The sequence below is a fragment of the Zophobas morio genome, unplaced genomic scaffold (assembly GCF_036711695.1).
Source record: "Zophobas morio isolate AGI-343-1 ecotype UQ-CSIRO unplaced genomic scaffold, CSIRO_AGI_Zmor_V1 ptg000026l, whole genome shotgun sequence".
Taxonomy (NCBI): Eukaryota; Metazoa; Arthropoda; class Insecta; order Coleoptera; family Tenebrionidae; genus Zophobas; species Zophobas morio.
This window is the reverse complement of record NW_026972131.1, coordinates 1,747,210-1,764,257: the sequence shown is the minus strand read 5'-3', so window position 1 is coordinate 1,764,257 and position 17,048 is coordinate 1,747,210. Positions and strand designations below refer to the sequence as shown.

Here is a 17,048-nt window from a genome sequence, read left to right as displayed (position 1 = left end):
TGATTGCTGGATTTTTCAAATTTCCAATTTTTAGATTTTTCAATTTCTCGAATTTTCGATTTTTTCATTTTCCAATTTTTCGACTGTTCGACTTCTCGATTTTTCAATTGCTTGAATTTTCGGCCCTTCGATTTTTTGAGTTTTCGTTTTTCAGTTTTTCGATTTTTACATTTTACGACTTTTGAGATTTTTCAATTTTTCGATGTATCTTTTTTGGATATTTCGATTTTCCGATTTCTGATTTCACAACTTTCGAATTTTCAATTATTCAATTTTTAAATTGTCATTGTTTTCAAAATTATAAAATGAAAAATTCGAGAAGTCGAAAAATCGGTTTTTCGGTTTTTCAATTTTTAGATTTCTTGATTTTTCTGTTTTTCGATTTTTCAATTTTCGATTCATCGATTTTTTAATGTTTCGATTTCTCAATTTTGGTTAATTCGATTTCTTGATTTTTCGACTCACCGATTTTTTGATTTTTCGATTTTTCGATTTCCCATTTTTTTGGATTTATTAAAATTTTCAATTTTTCGAATTCCCAATTCTTCAGTTTTTGCTTTCTCGGTTTTCAGACTTTTCAATATTTTGATTTCTCGATTTTCCGATTTCTGATTTCCCGCTAAACAAACGTTGGTTAATTAAATAATTAAACAAAAGAAATGCCTAACTTCAACTGTTTATAATAATAATATTTACAATGGTGTTTTATTTTCAGCAAGATATACCCAACAATAAAATAAGTACCAAATTTATTAAAAACTATGATGCACAAGTTTGCTATATTTGCATAGGCAACATATTATACACTCCAGAGACGATTTCATCCAATTTATTTTTTTTAATAAGCTATCATAGCAATTACAGAAAAAAATGACAAAAATGTCCATGCCAACTAATGACAAAATTGAAAAAATTAATACTCAATTTATTAATGGATCAGATTACAACGAAAACAACAACAATAACAAATGTTCAAAATAATTTCGGAGGCTTCACGGTCGGAATCAATACATGATCGTTTTCCGGGTTGGAACCGTATTAATTGAGTTTTTGGGCTCAACGCTTCGCACACTTGCGTAAGTGACATCTTCAGGAGCAGGGTTAAGAATAAAAATTAATCAAAACTGTTTACGAACCGTTGACTTTGAGATTTTTTGTAAAAGTACCCTTAAAAAAAAACTTCACGAAAAAAATTTGCTTTATATTATGTGTCTAATAAAAATTCGGACAGACAGATAGACGGAAACGGGAGACTTATTATTTTCATTGGCATTGTTGATTGGAAGCTAAGAAAACATCAGTGGACAAATTATTTTTCCCGGAGTTGTAAACTTTTAAAGTAATGATTATCTAAAAACTTAAACTAGTGATCATTTAAGGAATCAAGCCGTTTTGGATATATTTAAAAGGCAATATTAGTTTAATTACTTTTTATTGATTTCGGAGTTTTCACTTCTGAGTTAACAGATAACTAATTATATGAAATAGCAATTGAAAAATCGACGAAAACATATACTAGTTTCATCAAACACGAACAACATTTATTATAATTAATTCAGCGAAAATATAGTCGCCCATATTTCAAAAATCAATGAAAGCAATTCACGACTAGCGTTGCATTGTGGTCAGAAAATGTTATATGGGCGTCCATGTTTTGAAGCGCGCGTCGTAATGATGATACTAATGAAAAAATATAACTATAATGTTAACTATAAATCCATGCATTGACTAACATACGTATTCTCTAATAACAAATACACATAACAGAGGAGAATAATAAGAGTAGTTATTAATAGTGGACTGTTTTGTAACTATTTCATATCACTGTAATCTAATACTAGGTATAAAAAATAAAAATATGCTTCATCATCATACAAAAAATTCTAGCAAAAGCTTAAACTTGTTAGCAAAAAAATGCCATCATAATGGAAATACTATGCGTTAGAATTAAATGCAGGGAAAGCTACAAAAGCTTTTAAATGTCTTCGTTGCCCGTTTCGCTCATCAGTATCTCATTTCGCTACTAGAAATAATTCTACGTTTGTACGGTAAATTCGAATTTTCAGCCACTTTGTGAAGCCGAGGTAAAATCACATCGATCGATTCAGCCGGATTGGTAATTTGTTGTTGTAATGTCACCATAATTTTCTCCCTGTTGATATCGCGTGCCGACAAATACGGCTTAGGTGGATCAATAAGTTGTTTAGGTTTGATTTTAGCCTTTTCCGATGGCGACAAAATGTTTTTACGCGCGGGCTTAAGTGCTTCTCCAGAGGATTTCTTTTTGCCAAAGGCTGTAATCGGATCTGGCACCAGGCTCGGTCTTGGGACAAAAGGTACTTTCTCCCACGGAATCTCGCGTTTCTGGAAGTATGGAATATGGAACCATTAATGCTACACCGTTGTTAAAAGTCTAAAGATAAACAAATGTTTCATTTCTAAAGGCATTGCTATGTCACTGTGATGCAACAAAATGAATCAAGTTTGCGGAGCTGACGCGCGGGCTAAATTTGGTGAGAACCGAAGGAGTGCTGAAACGTAATCCAAATTGAATTCACCGTGCGCAAAACCGAGTTATAAATGTTTACACTTTTACAGACTTCGGTATTAAAATTATTTATAAAGATATTAGTTAAAAATAAATGCTTTATCTTCGTATTCTTTCTGTTTTTGAAGATGGTTGCGTTCAATGAAAAAGACATTCATAAGCTTTTGTTAGTTAGTAAGGATGTTTTTTTGGAAGTCGTATAATGCAAAAATACGTATTATCATTCAGAAAATCTAAATGACTTACCGATGTAGTGTATGTCGAATACGCTGGACTAGAACGATATGGTCTTCTGGTCGTGTAGAAGTCGGATTCGTATACCATTTTGGCAAGTAATTTCGAATTTACGGTTATCAGGAATACAGATCGGCGTCTCGTCGCCTGATGAACTAGACTGATTTAAAATTGCTCGGAGCAGGATTTTAACGTTACAGTAACATAACGTTCCTCACAAGTTATTTATAAACCGTGAATCGGTATCTAATTGTATGCCCATTTTTTATATTTTTGTTATTTGTATGGGTAGATATTGCTCAAACAGGATGTAGTAATTATAGGCAGTTTGCAAATCACGATAAAAAATTATTTTTTTAATTAAATTTTATAACACTAAATAGATATAGTTTTGCAGTATCTGTAACATTGGCAACAATAAAATAAATATATCCATAAATTTAAATCTTAATTACACCCTGGCATTTACTACAAATTTCCTTCATGTTACTTTTACACCATCCAAATCTATAATCTAGATTGCAACAAGTTTTGAATATTTTACGGTTGCTGTTCTAACGAAGTCATTTCAAATGTGCAAACGATAGTTTCAAATGAAAGCTAGAAAAATTCATAAAGTTCTTTCCTTTTATGATCAAGAATTCAGAATTTACATAGAAGGAAATCTCAGTCACGAAGATACCAAAGTGTGGGCCAAGTTTATTGATATTTTTAGAATGAAAACGTAGTATACGTTCCAAATGAATGATGAACATATCACGTCTCGCCAATTAATTTGTGAGTCACTTAAGTCCGTCATACTAAAATTTACTCAGATTTACGACGTTACAAAAAATTAACGCGTTGTCTCATAGATTTGATTTAAAAAATATCAAAAAAATTGTTTTACCTTTGCACACAACACGGACAATGTAAAATATGTTTAAAGCACACAACCAACGAGAAAAATGTCCTTTCAGCACTAATAACAAGCTTAAATTCATGTGTTTAGTACAAACATATACATCGAAAGAATGTCACGTAGAAGTTAGTTTGATTTAAATGAGTTTGTCACCTCAAAACAGGACTAAAATTATTATTAATTAAACCACAATCGAACAAAAAGTTCTAAACATTATAATAATTCTTATTTTATCACTATTAAATAAAAACGTAGGTATTCAAGCATTTTCGAGAAAATAGGGTGACTCGTTCTGAATTTGATAAAAAAAAATTGTGATGACATCATCGACATCATCGCAGGTCGCCCTTTTTCCAATTGACTAAAATGTTATTATACTTTGAAAATCGAAATATCAAAGTAAATTATTCCTCGATTCCATAGAATATCTCCCACTATATGGTTTTCTATGCTCGATTTTCATTCGTCTCCGACTACACCCAGGCCGTATCCAAGAAGAAGAGATGAAACCCTTCGAGCAGTTCGTCTTCCTCAACATCGGCAACTCAACTTGAATTATTTTATCCAGTCTAATCATAATTATAGGACAATTTAAACGCAATAAATTTTAGGGAGTTTTTATTAGCTACTAAAATCTCATTAAAATGCAATGATCTACAACCATTAAACGAAAAACCATTAAAAGAACAACTGACAGTTTTGAAAAGGATCTTTTAGATAGTGACACTCCCTTATGTTCGGGAAGTAAAAAAAGAAAGTTTTACTTTTTTAAAAAAGAACATTTGAGCCCCCCGACAAGGTTTTACATTATTAAATAAAGAGGGGCGAATTCTCATCATTTCGAGAAATTGGAATAACGTCATAACAGTAACATAGACCTCGATCAGGATGTCTTACGCTAATCGTTTTGATTTCGGTCTGGTGGCAGGAACATCCGAGCATTGGGACCTCCGTTTCGGCTTAATAGTACGTGTTCGCGATTTTTTAATTCACTGTTAATAAATATTAGTGAAAATGTTTTGCGTTAGTGTTGCGAACACGAAGAAAAGTAGATATTTTTCATAAAAGGTTCGAAAATGTGGTAAGTACGATTTGAGTTTTAATTTATCCGAGTCCGTGATTCGTATTTTGACAAATCTCGAAATTTTTGGAAAATTTTGCAAGACTAAATGATATTTAAACCTAATTAATATCATTACTGTTTGACTATGTTAAACCGAAACCCGTTTTCCTACAAACATGAAGTTATTAAAAACAATTCAAATTGTTTAAACATTGTTGAATTAACCCCCGATAATTTTCCGGCCAAAATATGAAAAATAACTTTTGCAATCTCATCGTGACTTACGATGATGTCACTGTCACGTGAGCTACCTAAGCAAAGATCACATTTTTCGGCCCTTTGCGTTCAGTTTTGATTTCGCTCTGATGGCAGCAGCATCCGGAGCTCCGTTTCGGCGTAACAATATCACGTGTACACGAATTTTTAATTTACTGTTAATAAATATTAGTGAAAATGTTTTGCGTTACTGCTGTGAACACGAAGGAAAGTGGATATTTTTTCACAAAGGCTCGAAAACGGGGTAAGTACGATTTGAGATTTAATTTATCGGAATCTGTAATTCGTATTTTGACAAATCTCTAAAATATTGTCCGGTGTCATCACAAATTTCGGACTATTGTTCAATATTTTACGAATAATAATACTTAAGTGCAGAAAAGTTTTTAGATTTTTATTAAAAATGAATTATGCACAATTTAAAAGAATAACAATACATATAAATTATTACATGTCAGCACATTTAACCATGCGTAAAGGCCTTTTTTTGTGTTTCCTCGAATCTAGAAGTTCAAGTAGTGATGATGATAAATAAATTTTTTTCTAATTTTAGGCTCATATGATTTTCCCAAAAATTATCGTATTTTCTGATGATTTCCCAGTAAAGATCTACGTTAGTATAAATAACGAAAATTTTGGTCCTTGAATTTGATAAAAATAATAATGCTGCTATTTAAACCTGATGGTATCAAATTTGTCAATAAAACAAAAAAGATTTTAAAGGCTCTGAGGGGTCTAAAGACTCTAACGACCCTAAGGGGTCAAAAGCTAAAATTCTGTTTCGAATACTACGAAGATTCTAAAGGTTCTAGAGAAATTCCCAAAGCCAAAGTTTCTAAAACTTGTGAACTCTTAAAATGTCAAAGATTTAAAAAATTCAAATGACTAAAAAACAAAAACCTGAGAGACCGAAAAATCGTAAAGATCGGAAAAATATTTTCTGTAATTTTTATAAATCCTAGAACCACTGAAGGCCTTGAACACCCTAATTATTATCTTATAAATCTTGCAAACTGTAAAGATTCCAGCGATTCCAAAAATTTAAAAGATTTGGACTCTTGAGATCTATTAATTTTAGAAAATCTTAAAAAACTTAGAAAGAGTGGGGAAAAATGTGGCAGACCTAGAATTCTGGTGTAACTGATAATTTTAGACATTTTGGAAAATATGGAAATTTAGGTCATTTTATGTAATTTGGAAAATCTGAAAAATTGGGTTAATCTGGAAAATCTTAACATTCTAGAAATTTTGAAAATTTTGCAAATTACCAAGATTCCCAAAAAATAAAAGAAAATAAAAAAATATTAAATCTCAAAATTTTAAAAGTTTACAAAATCTTAAGATTGTAGACATTCTAAAAATTCCAAAGTTTCCAAATGTTTATAATATTTAAAAGGTTTCAAACCTTTCAAAATTTCTAAAGACTCAACACATTCTAAAAGTTTTCATACACACTAGAATTTGCGAATTGTAAAGACACCAAAGATGTTAAATAAACTAATGTTTTAGGTTCTAAGTAGAAGAAACATCCAACAAAATCTTAAAAATTGTGAAAATCTTGGAATTATTAATGTTCCCGAAGAACTCGAAGATTCTAAATACTCTAAGGGCTCAAACATTAAAAAGATCTTTAAAATTCTGTTCCAAGTACATATTTCAAAGATTCTATAATTTGTAAAAAACGCATGAACTTTTAACATCACAACAATTTTAAAGATTCCAAAGACTCTAAACAAAACAAAAATCCTAAAAATCTAAAAATTGTAAAAATCTGAAGAATGCTTCCTTTATTTTTTATAAATCCTATAACTATTAGAGGTCTTGAACACCCTAATTATCATCTTATACATCTCAGAGATTGTAAAGATTCCGGAGATTCCAAAAATTTCAAAGATTTAAAGACTCTTGGGATCTATTAACTTTGTGAAAAATGTGGAAGACCTAGAAATCTTGAAAACTGAGGAAAATGTTGAATTTTGGCATATCCGAAGACTGATGTTTTTATAACATTTAGAAAATGTGGAACTTTTGAAACATTCAAAAATGTACTCAATTCTAGAAATTCTAAACATTTTACCGAATTTGTGAGAATATTCCAAATACTGTGAAAGTTCAAAGTCTTCTCTAAATTTCAAAGATTTCGAGGATTTCAAGGGTGTCAAAACTTTAAGGAGTCTATCAATACTAACTTGATATATATGCCCTTGCTAAAATGTTAATGACGTTATCAAAAAAAAATTATCCGGAAAAACTGACTATAAAGATCTAGATACAATGAAAAAAAAAAAAAAAGAATTCGCAAAGTTAAAGTTGATAATAATTTTTCGAACTTTGTTCGGCAATAATTTAGGGGCTAGGGAAGTTCAGTCGAAACAACTTTCAACCAATTTTTTTAACACTAACACTCTCGTACGACTCTTTCAACTACAGTGGTTGAAGATAAAGAAAGTACACCAAAATTTTGTGTACAAATTAGGTACATACTTGCAAATTATACTTCGAGATTACTTGACCGTAGTAATGCGCAACACCTCTCTCGACTTGAGGGATGATTTCATATTTTAAAATTAATGCAGAATGGGTTGCCTAAATTTAATAGACACGGTAGTAAAGTTTCAGTTATTTTCTTTTTTAGGTAAGTCATTAAACTTAAGGGTGCCGAGTAACAGACCGAAAAATGAGCTAAATAGAAGTTCATTGCACGGGCGTAATTTTAACTTTGAAAAAAAGATCGACATTTCAATTGATAGATTATGTCTAAATCTCTGGGGAAGACACAATATTTTTTAAAATAAGTGATTGTTTAGTGTTTAATTAATCGTTCACTCTTCGAAGGAAATTCAATTTTTAGACGAGGAGCGAGCATGTTTCGCTTCAACTTTGATATCAGTGCAAAGACAACATTGAGCTCTATGGGGAAGAACCGGTCATTTTTGTTTAAAATTTGTATTTATGAAAATATTTGCTTTTTAAAAAAATATTGAATAATGAAAATAACGTGAAACTAGGCAACCCTATTTACAAAGTTCAGGTCATAAAATACTCATAAAATTCAAAAATACTCTTAGACGATGAACATTGTTGAAACTCTTTTACAAGTCGACTTCTTTCATTGCTGACATAATTTGATTTAAAAATATGCAAAGATGTGATACATTCTACTAAAATATTTTCTTTCAAAAAATTAGTCGAATATTTTTTAATAATCTGTCATTTTATATATGAATCAATACACAAAACTGACAAGATTTAGATTCTCATCATTTCACTAACCACTTATTTACCTGAACAATCAGATTTATTTAAATTTATTTTTTTGATACTCTTTTCCGCACCACCTATGAGGTAAAGTATTATAGGGGCGTAGTATCTCCAGTAGACCTATTCCACTATTACTATTTATTCCTGCGAATGCAAATAAAAATTTTTAAATTGACTTCTTTCATAACGAGAATGTACTATCTTCGGAAGTAACGCATATAGATAAAATTTTTCTAGGGGCCTTATCATATTATATACCCAAAATTAATCGTCTCGTTGAATTACGCACTATTTAAATTTTTTTGTTTAACTAAGAATTAATTCTTTAATTGTGTTTGATACAAACAAAACGTCTATTAATTTTTGCATATTTTTAGTCACAATTTTGGTATTTAGTTATTTTTTATTTTTTCTTTCAGCAATAATATCCATAAAAACATGAAAAAATAAAAAAAAAAATTGGAAAATCTAAAATTTAAAAATCGAGAAATTGAACAATTGGAAAACCGAAAAGTTAAAAAAAGATGGAAAATCGAATATTTTAAAAATCCCGAAAATTGAAATATAGAAGAACCGAAAACTCGAGAAATCAAAAATCTAGAATTTGAAAAATTAAAATATCGAAAAGTTGAAAAATTGAGAAATCGAAATATAAAACAGCCGAAAATTGAAAAATATAAAGTTTAAAAAACGAAACATCGTAAGCTTATAAAATCAAAAAATTGAGAAATCAAAATCCTGAGAAACTGAAAAATTGAAACATCAAAAACCTGAAAAATCGAAAAATTGAAGAATTGAAGAAGTGAAAAATTGAAACTTTGGGAAGAAATGGAAAAATAAAAAAAAGATTACTTCAGAAATCGAAAAACTGAAAATTTAGGAACGTCAAAATTTGAAAAATTGAAAAATCGAAATATTTAGAAATCGTAAAATTAAAGAGAATAAAAATTGAGAAATTGTATCATTGAAACATCGGAAAATTGAAAAATCGAAACATAAAAAAATTAAGAAACCGAAAATTTGAAGAATGGAAAAATTGAAAATGCCCAAAATTGAAGTACTGAAAAATTGAAACGTCTAAAGTAGAAAAATCGAGAAATCTAAAAGCCGAATAATCTCAGTGATGTATTTATAAACCACAAGTTCAGGATTATGCTGTAGACAAAACTGTTGAACTTCCTTGTCCACTTTGTTTACAAAAATAATTTGCACATTTAGAATGGTCCCCTAATATGTGGTTGGGTCCATTCAGGATGTCATTTTTTAAATTAAATGTTTTTTTAAGCCAAGGAACGTTTTCGTTTTTTCTGTATCTTATATCTGGAAGTCTAACCTTGAAGCGTAATTTTACACGGAATTAACATTTACAGATGGCTATCGAAGTGATGACGAGTTCCACGAGTACTTTTTCTTTTTTCCAATGTGAAATAAGTAACTTTTTTTTCAGGGAAACATTGAGGGGTAGACCTTAGTACCGACCATTCAAGATGGACTTAGTTCATTTTTTCATACAATCTTGGAACACAGGATTAAACAATTGCATTTTTTTTACTGTTATATTGGGACATAAACAGTTTATTTTATATATTTTTAAGACATTATAAAGAAAATAAAAAGTTGTGTTAGACTGAACCTTGTGGGTTTCTCAATCTACTTTCTGCAGCGTTTTAAACTTTCAACTCAATTTCTTCCACAAAACATAAAATTTGCATTGACCATAATCTCTCCTCTCTTGGTCGGTATTTTGGGTTGCATAGTTACAAAAATAATTCTCACTGGAACCGATTTTGTACGCGACCACTGGGGATCCTTAAGGCTCCGCCACACAGTCATTAAAAGATGCCAAAATAAGGCAAAACGCCAACCCATTTTGCGCCTTTATTTTAACAGTTGAAGAGCAGGGCGATACATGTGCGTGCTCATGACATAAAAATCTTTAAGGAAGAGTCTTGTATTTTTTAAAAAACGTAGCAGTTTTTAAAATAAAAAATAAAGTGCGTAAAACCCCAGCGGATTTTTAGCGAAAACTATAACTCGGTGTGCTTTTAAAAAATATCGAGGTGATAGAGAATTTTTTTCTACTTTAGGCGCCATTCTTCGTTTTCTGTTAAAATTTTACTTCTTTTAGTTATTGTAAAAAAACTGCAAAGCATTTTGGGCAAATTTTGGTAAGTTAGGCAACCCAAAATATTAGCTGAAGCGGTAAGCTGTAATTTATGGCCCACACAATAGAGCACCTTTTAAATACCTTAAGCTTATTTGACCACCCTTTGAAGTACCTGACAATAGCATTAAGAAGGATATATATATATATCTTTTAGTTATATGCACTGGACCCTGTTATACCTGATACATACCTATAGTTGTGGTTCGGGTTCAAACTAGGTAATTGTAATAACTGCATTTATTGAACAATAAATTAATGATTTTATTTTTAATAGCTCTTTAATATTTTTACTGCAAGCCGCATATGAACATTTAATTAGAATTTATTAACCCATCTGGAGAAGCTCCTAAAAATTTTTTTCAAATTTGTTAGAGCTTCAAATTTTTCTTTGGCCTTTTCTTCATTGTCAATAGCAAATTGTATAGACTTGGACAATTTTTTCATAAAGTTTTATCGGAATGCACAATACTTTTAACGGTATTTGCGCTGTTAATTCCGTCTCTCATTTTGTCCTTTCTTTACTCCATTCCCTACACATTCGCTGACCACAAGTACCTTTTTCAATAGCATTTACGTTACTCTGTGACAGCTTTATTAATAAATTCGATTTTTTTCTTTCATACACTTCGTTTTCGTTTGTTCATCGTTGACGATATTATTTTTACCGGAATCCAGACTTCGGATACGCAATTTTTTAATAGAGGTTTTAGTTTTATTAATCATTTTTCTTTTTTTCAATTTTTGTTCCACAAACGCCTTCGTATACTAACATTGGCCTCCCCAATTTTTTTTTTTTGAATAACGGAATTAGGAACGTACCCTTATTATTATAACTTATTGCCGCAGGAAAGCATCGCCCTTGATACGATCCTCGTGCAGAAAAACTTATTCTTTTTCCTCCCACAAATTTATTAACGACAGAATTGTAGCATTCCGCAGCATTGTTCTCAATATCAAAAAGTAAACTAGACGACAAAGTTGCAACTCTATTTAAAAGTTGTTTGAAAGGTTCGTATAAAACACCATTTGCGAAAGTAGAAAATAATATATCATTTGACTGTCCACTTTTATTATAACAAAAATAACTTGCACATTGTTCGTGATTGCCAAATATATGCTGGAAAAGAAGGAAGAGGCTCATTTTTGCTAAATTTAATAGCACTTATAATAGCTGTTCTAAATTTTAGAATACTATTTTTAAAAACATTATTTAATAGTGATATCTGCTTTCGTTGTTTTAACTATTTCTCTAATTTTGGAACAATAATTACGAAGTATGTGATTCTACATTCAATTTTTTCTATAAAATAATATGCATCATTTGGTTTTGCAGCCCGAACTTTTTTTAATACGCTACTATCCTCGTCGCCTATAATTCTCCTATAAAGTATCTAAAGTAAATCCCTCTGAAACTTCCATGGACATAGATGTTTGCTCCTAGTTTTTAAAACAGGTATGTGTTGGAATTTCTTTTTTCTGTTTCATATAGATTTTACAGAAACTACAAAGTTTGTTTTTGACTCCTACATAAAGTATTTTTTTAGTTCTGGTACCAATTATACGTCCTACCCCAGACAGTGCATTGTAACGGTAGTATATGGGACGCAATCATTATCTACCTCCCTCGCCTTCACAGCTAATCGGTACTCTTCTTTACCTGCGTTTTGGTTTGTTCTTCGAAAAGTGCTTCGATGCTTTTTAGAACTCTAGCCTCGGCTTTACGATATGTCGCCTGGGGTTTTTGAGGGATATCTAGAGCTGAACAAAATTCTGAAATTTGAGAATAACCTACGACCGTTGATCTAGCTCCACAAATAGCTGCATAATTGACTTTGTATATATGATTTTCAGGTTCAGTACAAAGATTACCGAATATTCCGTACATATGAAATTTGTAGTAGAAAACAATTTTTAAACGATAACAATTTTCATGAGTTATTTCAATATTATCTAAAGTACTGATTGATTTCAGTGTTGTTAATAAGTGGCCTATGTCAACAATTCTACGTCCAGTACTAATTTCTCGACGTGTCATGACCTCTAGAGTACGAAAAAAATGGTCTCCCGTTTTCGTGTGTCCGTCTGTCTGTCTGTCTGTCTGTTTGTCTGGTGTCTGTATCCATTTTTTATTAGACAAGTGTTCTCCGAAACTACTGGATCGATTACTGCCATATTTTGTATGTATATTAGAAATATCATGTAGATGGTTAAACGCTAACTAAAATTTGGCAAATCATCTCCACCACCAATGGGATGACGTCATCTCCAAAATTTATAATACAAAGTTTTTTAAATTTGAAAAAATTAGATACTCCTGCACTTGTGGTGTGTAAATCCGTGTAGAATTTTCACCCTCGACATCTAGAATTTTTGGAAAAAATTTTAACTTATCCGGGTTCTCACAAAAAAATAAAATTTGCATAATCAAATTTTATAATTTTTCGAAAAAGCTGGGTTTGTTTTATTGTATTTCAGAGGCGAGAGAAGTTCTGTCGAAATAACCTTCGACCAATTTGCTTCATTCAAAATACATTCCGAGAGGTAACTAGGTATGTACCTACCTAAATTTCTTAGATTTTGGGTTGAAAAATTCCAAGATTACTAAGAAATACTCACAATAACGTACCTTCGTACCTACAATAAAATATTCTTGGAAATTTAATTTTACTTTTCTACCTACTTACAGAATATGACCAATGCGTACGAATTTTTATGGAAACAGGAATTTAAAAATAAGAGTAAGAATTATGGTCGGAATTATATACAGGGTGTTATTGAAAGGTACGTACAACAAAATGGACAGTTCTTCTCAAAGTCTAAGAAGTCGGAAAAACTTATTTTGTGTTATCAAAATTATACGGGGAAAATTAACCCTTATCCAACCTTTTTAGACGCTACTGAAGGATAAATAGGTAAAATTTATTTATTTTAGTAAATCCTAGCAACTGTAACAATAAAACTTTTGTCAAGACTAAATGTTGCTATAGAAACAAAAGATGATCTTTTTATCAGAGGCGTACAACGAATTTGGACATATATTTTAATAATTTTTATCTCTAAAAGGAGAACACTTTTACCTGAACTTTTTTTTAACTTTTAGCACCCATACTTCGAGACCAATTACCGATTTTATTTTGTACGTACCTTTCAATAACAGGCTGTATATGAACAAGCATTTTTTTTGTTGTGTGTATTGCGAGTAAAGATCTCAACAGTCTCTGATAATGATTATATTAATTTATTTTAAAACACACATTTGGCTTTTTTCTTTTCTTATGGCAGTAAATTAGGTTAAACCGCATATCAAAAATTCTCTTTCAAGGGACTTTATGCTAAAAAAAGGTAGGAGGTGCTATTTAAAAAATTATCGATGACGTCATACACCTGTCAAATATCGCTCAAAACTTTTGAAACTAATATTACAAAATGGCAATTTTTGTATACCAGTAGACGTGTTTTTGCGTTTTTACTTCTCGAACGTAAGCTAAGAAATATTGTTTGTTTTCTTTCATAGTAGATAAATATTTTAGTTCCTTACTCTGCTCTACCTGCAAGCCGGGATACACTTCCCCCGCTGACAATAGCAGTAATAAAACTAGTTAAGTATTGTAAACGAAGTGAACGATTTTAACCCTTAGAGATGAGTGGCAGCTGTCATAACGAGGTAGCATGGGTGTTTTACAAGTTGCATATCTTTTAAAATAGAAATTTTCTTGAGGTGTGGTACAGCCTTAATGAAACGTTGTGGGAGAGCAGAATATCATGTGCTTATATGAAAGATCGTATATTTCAACTCTGAAAAATATTGAACAGTTAAAGCGGTCTTGGTTTTTCGCTTATGTTGTAAATAGGCTTGAACTTTAAAAATTAATTTAGTTACCGAAAAATAACATTATTTTTATTAACTTCAATTTAAAAAGAATCAACTGAAAAGTGTTGAGTAAAAGCAAACAGAAAAAAAACATCAAGATAGAAAAATGATTTATTCAGCCACTGCTACATTAAAATTTTTTGAAACTTTTCTTGGAGCTACTTCCTTTTGTGACCTTTAATACGTTGAATCTCACTGTTTTTGACAAAGGCCGACATTCTCCAATAGTCACAACATCGCCAATTTCAACATCCCTGCAACAATACATTATATGTAGCAATCCTGATCCTAATAGGAGGGTGTATGAAACATATATTGAAAAACACCTACACAGAGATAGGGTGTGTTTATATATATATATACAGTATATATGATACAATACTTCCCTAGCTTAGGAAGTAATAGGTCAAACTGTTAACTACAATCATTGCACACCTCGAGATTTGATAATTTTGAAAGTTTATAAAATTTAACAATTTTTCTTATATTGGTAAATAACCTTACCTGAAGCAGGGAGACAAATGGACAGACATGTTGCGATGTCTCTTTTCAAAGCGATTGTACTTTCTGATGTAATGCAAGTAATCACGTCGAATGACAATTGTACGCTGCATTTTCATTTTTTGAACAACTCCGGTAAGAATCCTTCCTCTGATTGAAACGTTTCCAGTAAAGGGGCATTTTTTGTCAATGTAGGATCCTTCGATGGCCTATATCATAAGTTTGAAATAAACATGGGTCAATGGCAACATGAAAATATTGTGCATATTCCACCAAGAATTTCGCAAATTTTCACTACTCTTGATTTTTAACAAAAACATGAATTAGTTAACACGAAAAGTAGTTGCAAAGCTCAAAGTGGAATAGACTACCTGGACCTCAAAGCCAAAACAATTATTAAATACAGCTTTCGTTTTCCAACATTTACAAAAGCAACAAATTTTTCATGCACATATTTTATAAGTTTAGCTCTGAAATCCAAAATATTTTACTTATTTATAACTTAACATACTACATAGATACACCACACCATTCATGCAAAAATTAAATAGAAAATTTTTGAAATGTAATCCAAATTATCCCTCAAAAATTACAACCATTACCTTAATTCATTCTCTATTAATTGAGTATTTTTTAAATAAATTGTTTTAAATGGATGGTACGAAATATAAGAAAACTCTCCACCAAGATTTAAAGATTTAAATGAAATAAAAGCACCGCAAAAAATTTAAGCAAAACCGTCACCAACAAGAACATGCAGTTAATCCCATCATTAGCGATGCAGTCCCTTGGCCCTGAAAAGTTTAAAAAAACAGCAACAAACCTCTCGTGGGGTTTTAAACCCCAACCCAATGTTACGAGATAAGCGCAACGTCTTTTTCTTAAGGCCGCTCTTACGGTTCACATTGATGCAATGCTGCCTTTGGAAGGATCTTTCTGTCTATAGAAAAAAAAACACACATTAGCATGCTTCGACTAGTGCATACCTCTCGTGGGGTTTTAAACCCAAGTCCAACTTCACGATGGTAACGCAGAGACTTCCGTCTCTTACCACCTAAACCTTTTTTACGGTTCAGAAAAACTGTTGGTTGGCGTTGAAATGCTCTTTCATTCTGAAAACAGCAATTATTTGTTCTTTACACACAAATAACGACAGGAAAATGGCATCAACCACGTGCAACATAGGTTACGTGTAGCTTACTATCCACTGGAAATTTTTAACAGATTGATGATACTCAAATTATCCTCTAGCGAACCATGGTCAATATTGTTGTAAAACTTTCTTGGTTTTTTCTATTTGTCTCAAGTTATTTATAATTATTTTGCCCGATAAACTTACCTGATCAGCCATTTTGACGTTTGCACGCTAAAAAGAAGTAAAGAACCGTCAACGTTTAGCGCCCTCTGATCTTAATTCTCGTCTAAATTAACAGCGTCATCTGACGCCACTTCTAGTAAAGCTTAAGCGCGGTAAATTCAAACAACTTATAAATTGTTTTAGGACTTACGACGAAATGTGTTGTTTAAAAGAAAAAATTAACAGTTTGAATTTAACAAAATTAAAAATTAATGACAAACTGGTGATTGGAGGTAAATTTGGACTGAATAAAGAAGTAATTACAAATGCACTTAAATCAAAAAAATTGTGGTGTAGCCTCGAGACTGTAGAAAAAGCACTGTGGTTCTTCAGGATATGAATCTTTATTAAAATTAAACTATTTATTGCCATCTTTGCGTACATTACGTGGAAAAATAGAGCATATCAAATTCTATCCAGGTATATTGCAAGAAATTTTTTATTATTTAATTTATTTATATTTAAAAGTTAAAGATTTTAAAGACTATGAAAACGACTGTTGTTTGTATTTAGATGAGACGGTTTTAACGCCTGGAAAGCAATACTGCACAAACTCTCTACCATACTAGGATATTAAACCCTGGAAAACTTTTCAGCGATAGCCACTCATTCTTTAGTTATCATGATCATGATAGGTGGAATATTGCGGCGGTGGAAACAAGTAATTTCGTATCACTTTACAGGAAATTCCACAATTGGACAATCATTAGGAGATCGCATTAAAAAATTAATAATTTTAACCACAAAAATGAATCTAAATATTGTAAATATTACGACAGATATGGGTATACAGCAAATCAGGCGATGTGGAAATATTTTGGCATTAAATCTAGAAAAATTGTTCATCAAAATTTCATTTCTAATCCAGC

The 17,048-nt window shown here is 31.1% G+C and overlaps 2 protein-coding genes across 7 annotated transcripts in view; both read right to left on the bottom strand.

Moving 5' to 3' along the window:
• LOC135136700 (uncharacterized protein CG45076-like) overlaps window positions 1–2,973 on the bottom strand; it is a 56,362-nt gene extending 53,389 nt beyond the window's left edge. For 4 of the 5 annotated variants that reach the window (XM_064066107.1, XM_064066108.1, XM_064066109.1 and 1 more), the window contains exon 1: window positions 2,795–2,973. In XM_064066107.1, the coding sequence (XP_063922177.1) occupies window positions 2,795–2,872 (78 nt within the window). In that variant the 5' untranslated portion in view covers window positions 2,873–2,973. The remainder of the gene's footprint in view (window positions 1–2,794) is intronic. The other variant, XM_064066111.1, reaches the window with a different exon arrangement.
• An 11,441-nt stretch (window positions 2,974–14,414) lies between these two features.
• On the bottom strand, window positions 14,415–16,255 carry LOC135136424 (small ribosomal subunit protein uS17). Of its 2 annotated transcripts, none has more exons than XM_064065680.1 (4): window positions 16,162–16,255; window positions 15,646–15,762; window positions 14,826–15,031; window positions 14,415–14,575 (listed from the first exon to the last, which is right to left on the bottom strand). In XM_064065680.1, the coding sequence occupies exons 1-4, from the start codon at window positions 16,171–16,173 to the stop codon at window positions 14,452–14,454; spliced, it is 459 nt and encodes a 152-aa protein (XP_063921750.1). In that variant the 5' UTR covers window positions 16,174–16,255; the 3' UTR covers window positions 14,415–14,451. The 2 variants fall into 2 exon arrangements, with proteins under 2 accessions (XP_063921750.1, XP_063921749.1); XM_064065679.1 differs by lacking the exon at window positions 15,646–15,762 and adding an exon at window positions 15,809–15,934 and having other exon boundaries at window positions 16,162–16,237.
• Window positions 16,256–17,048: the final 793 nt, after the last annotated feature.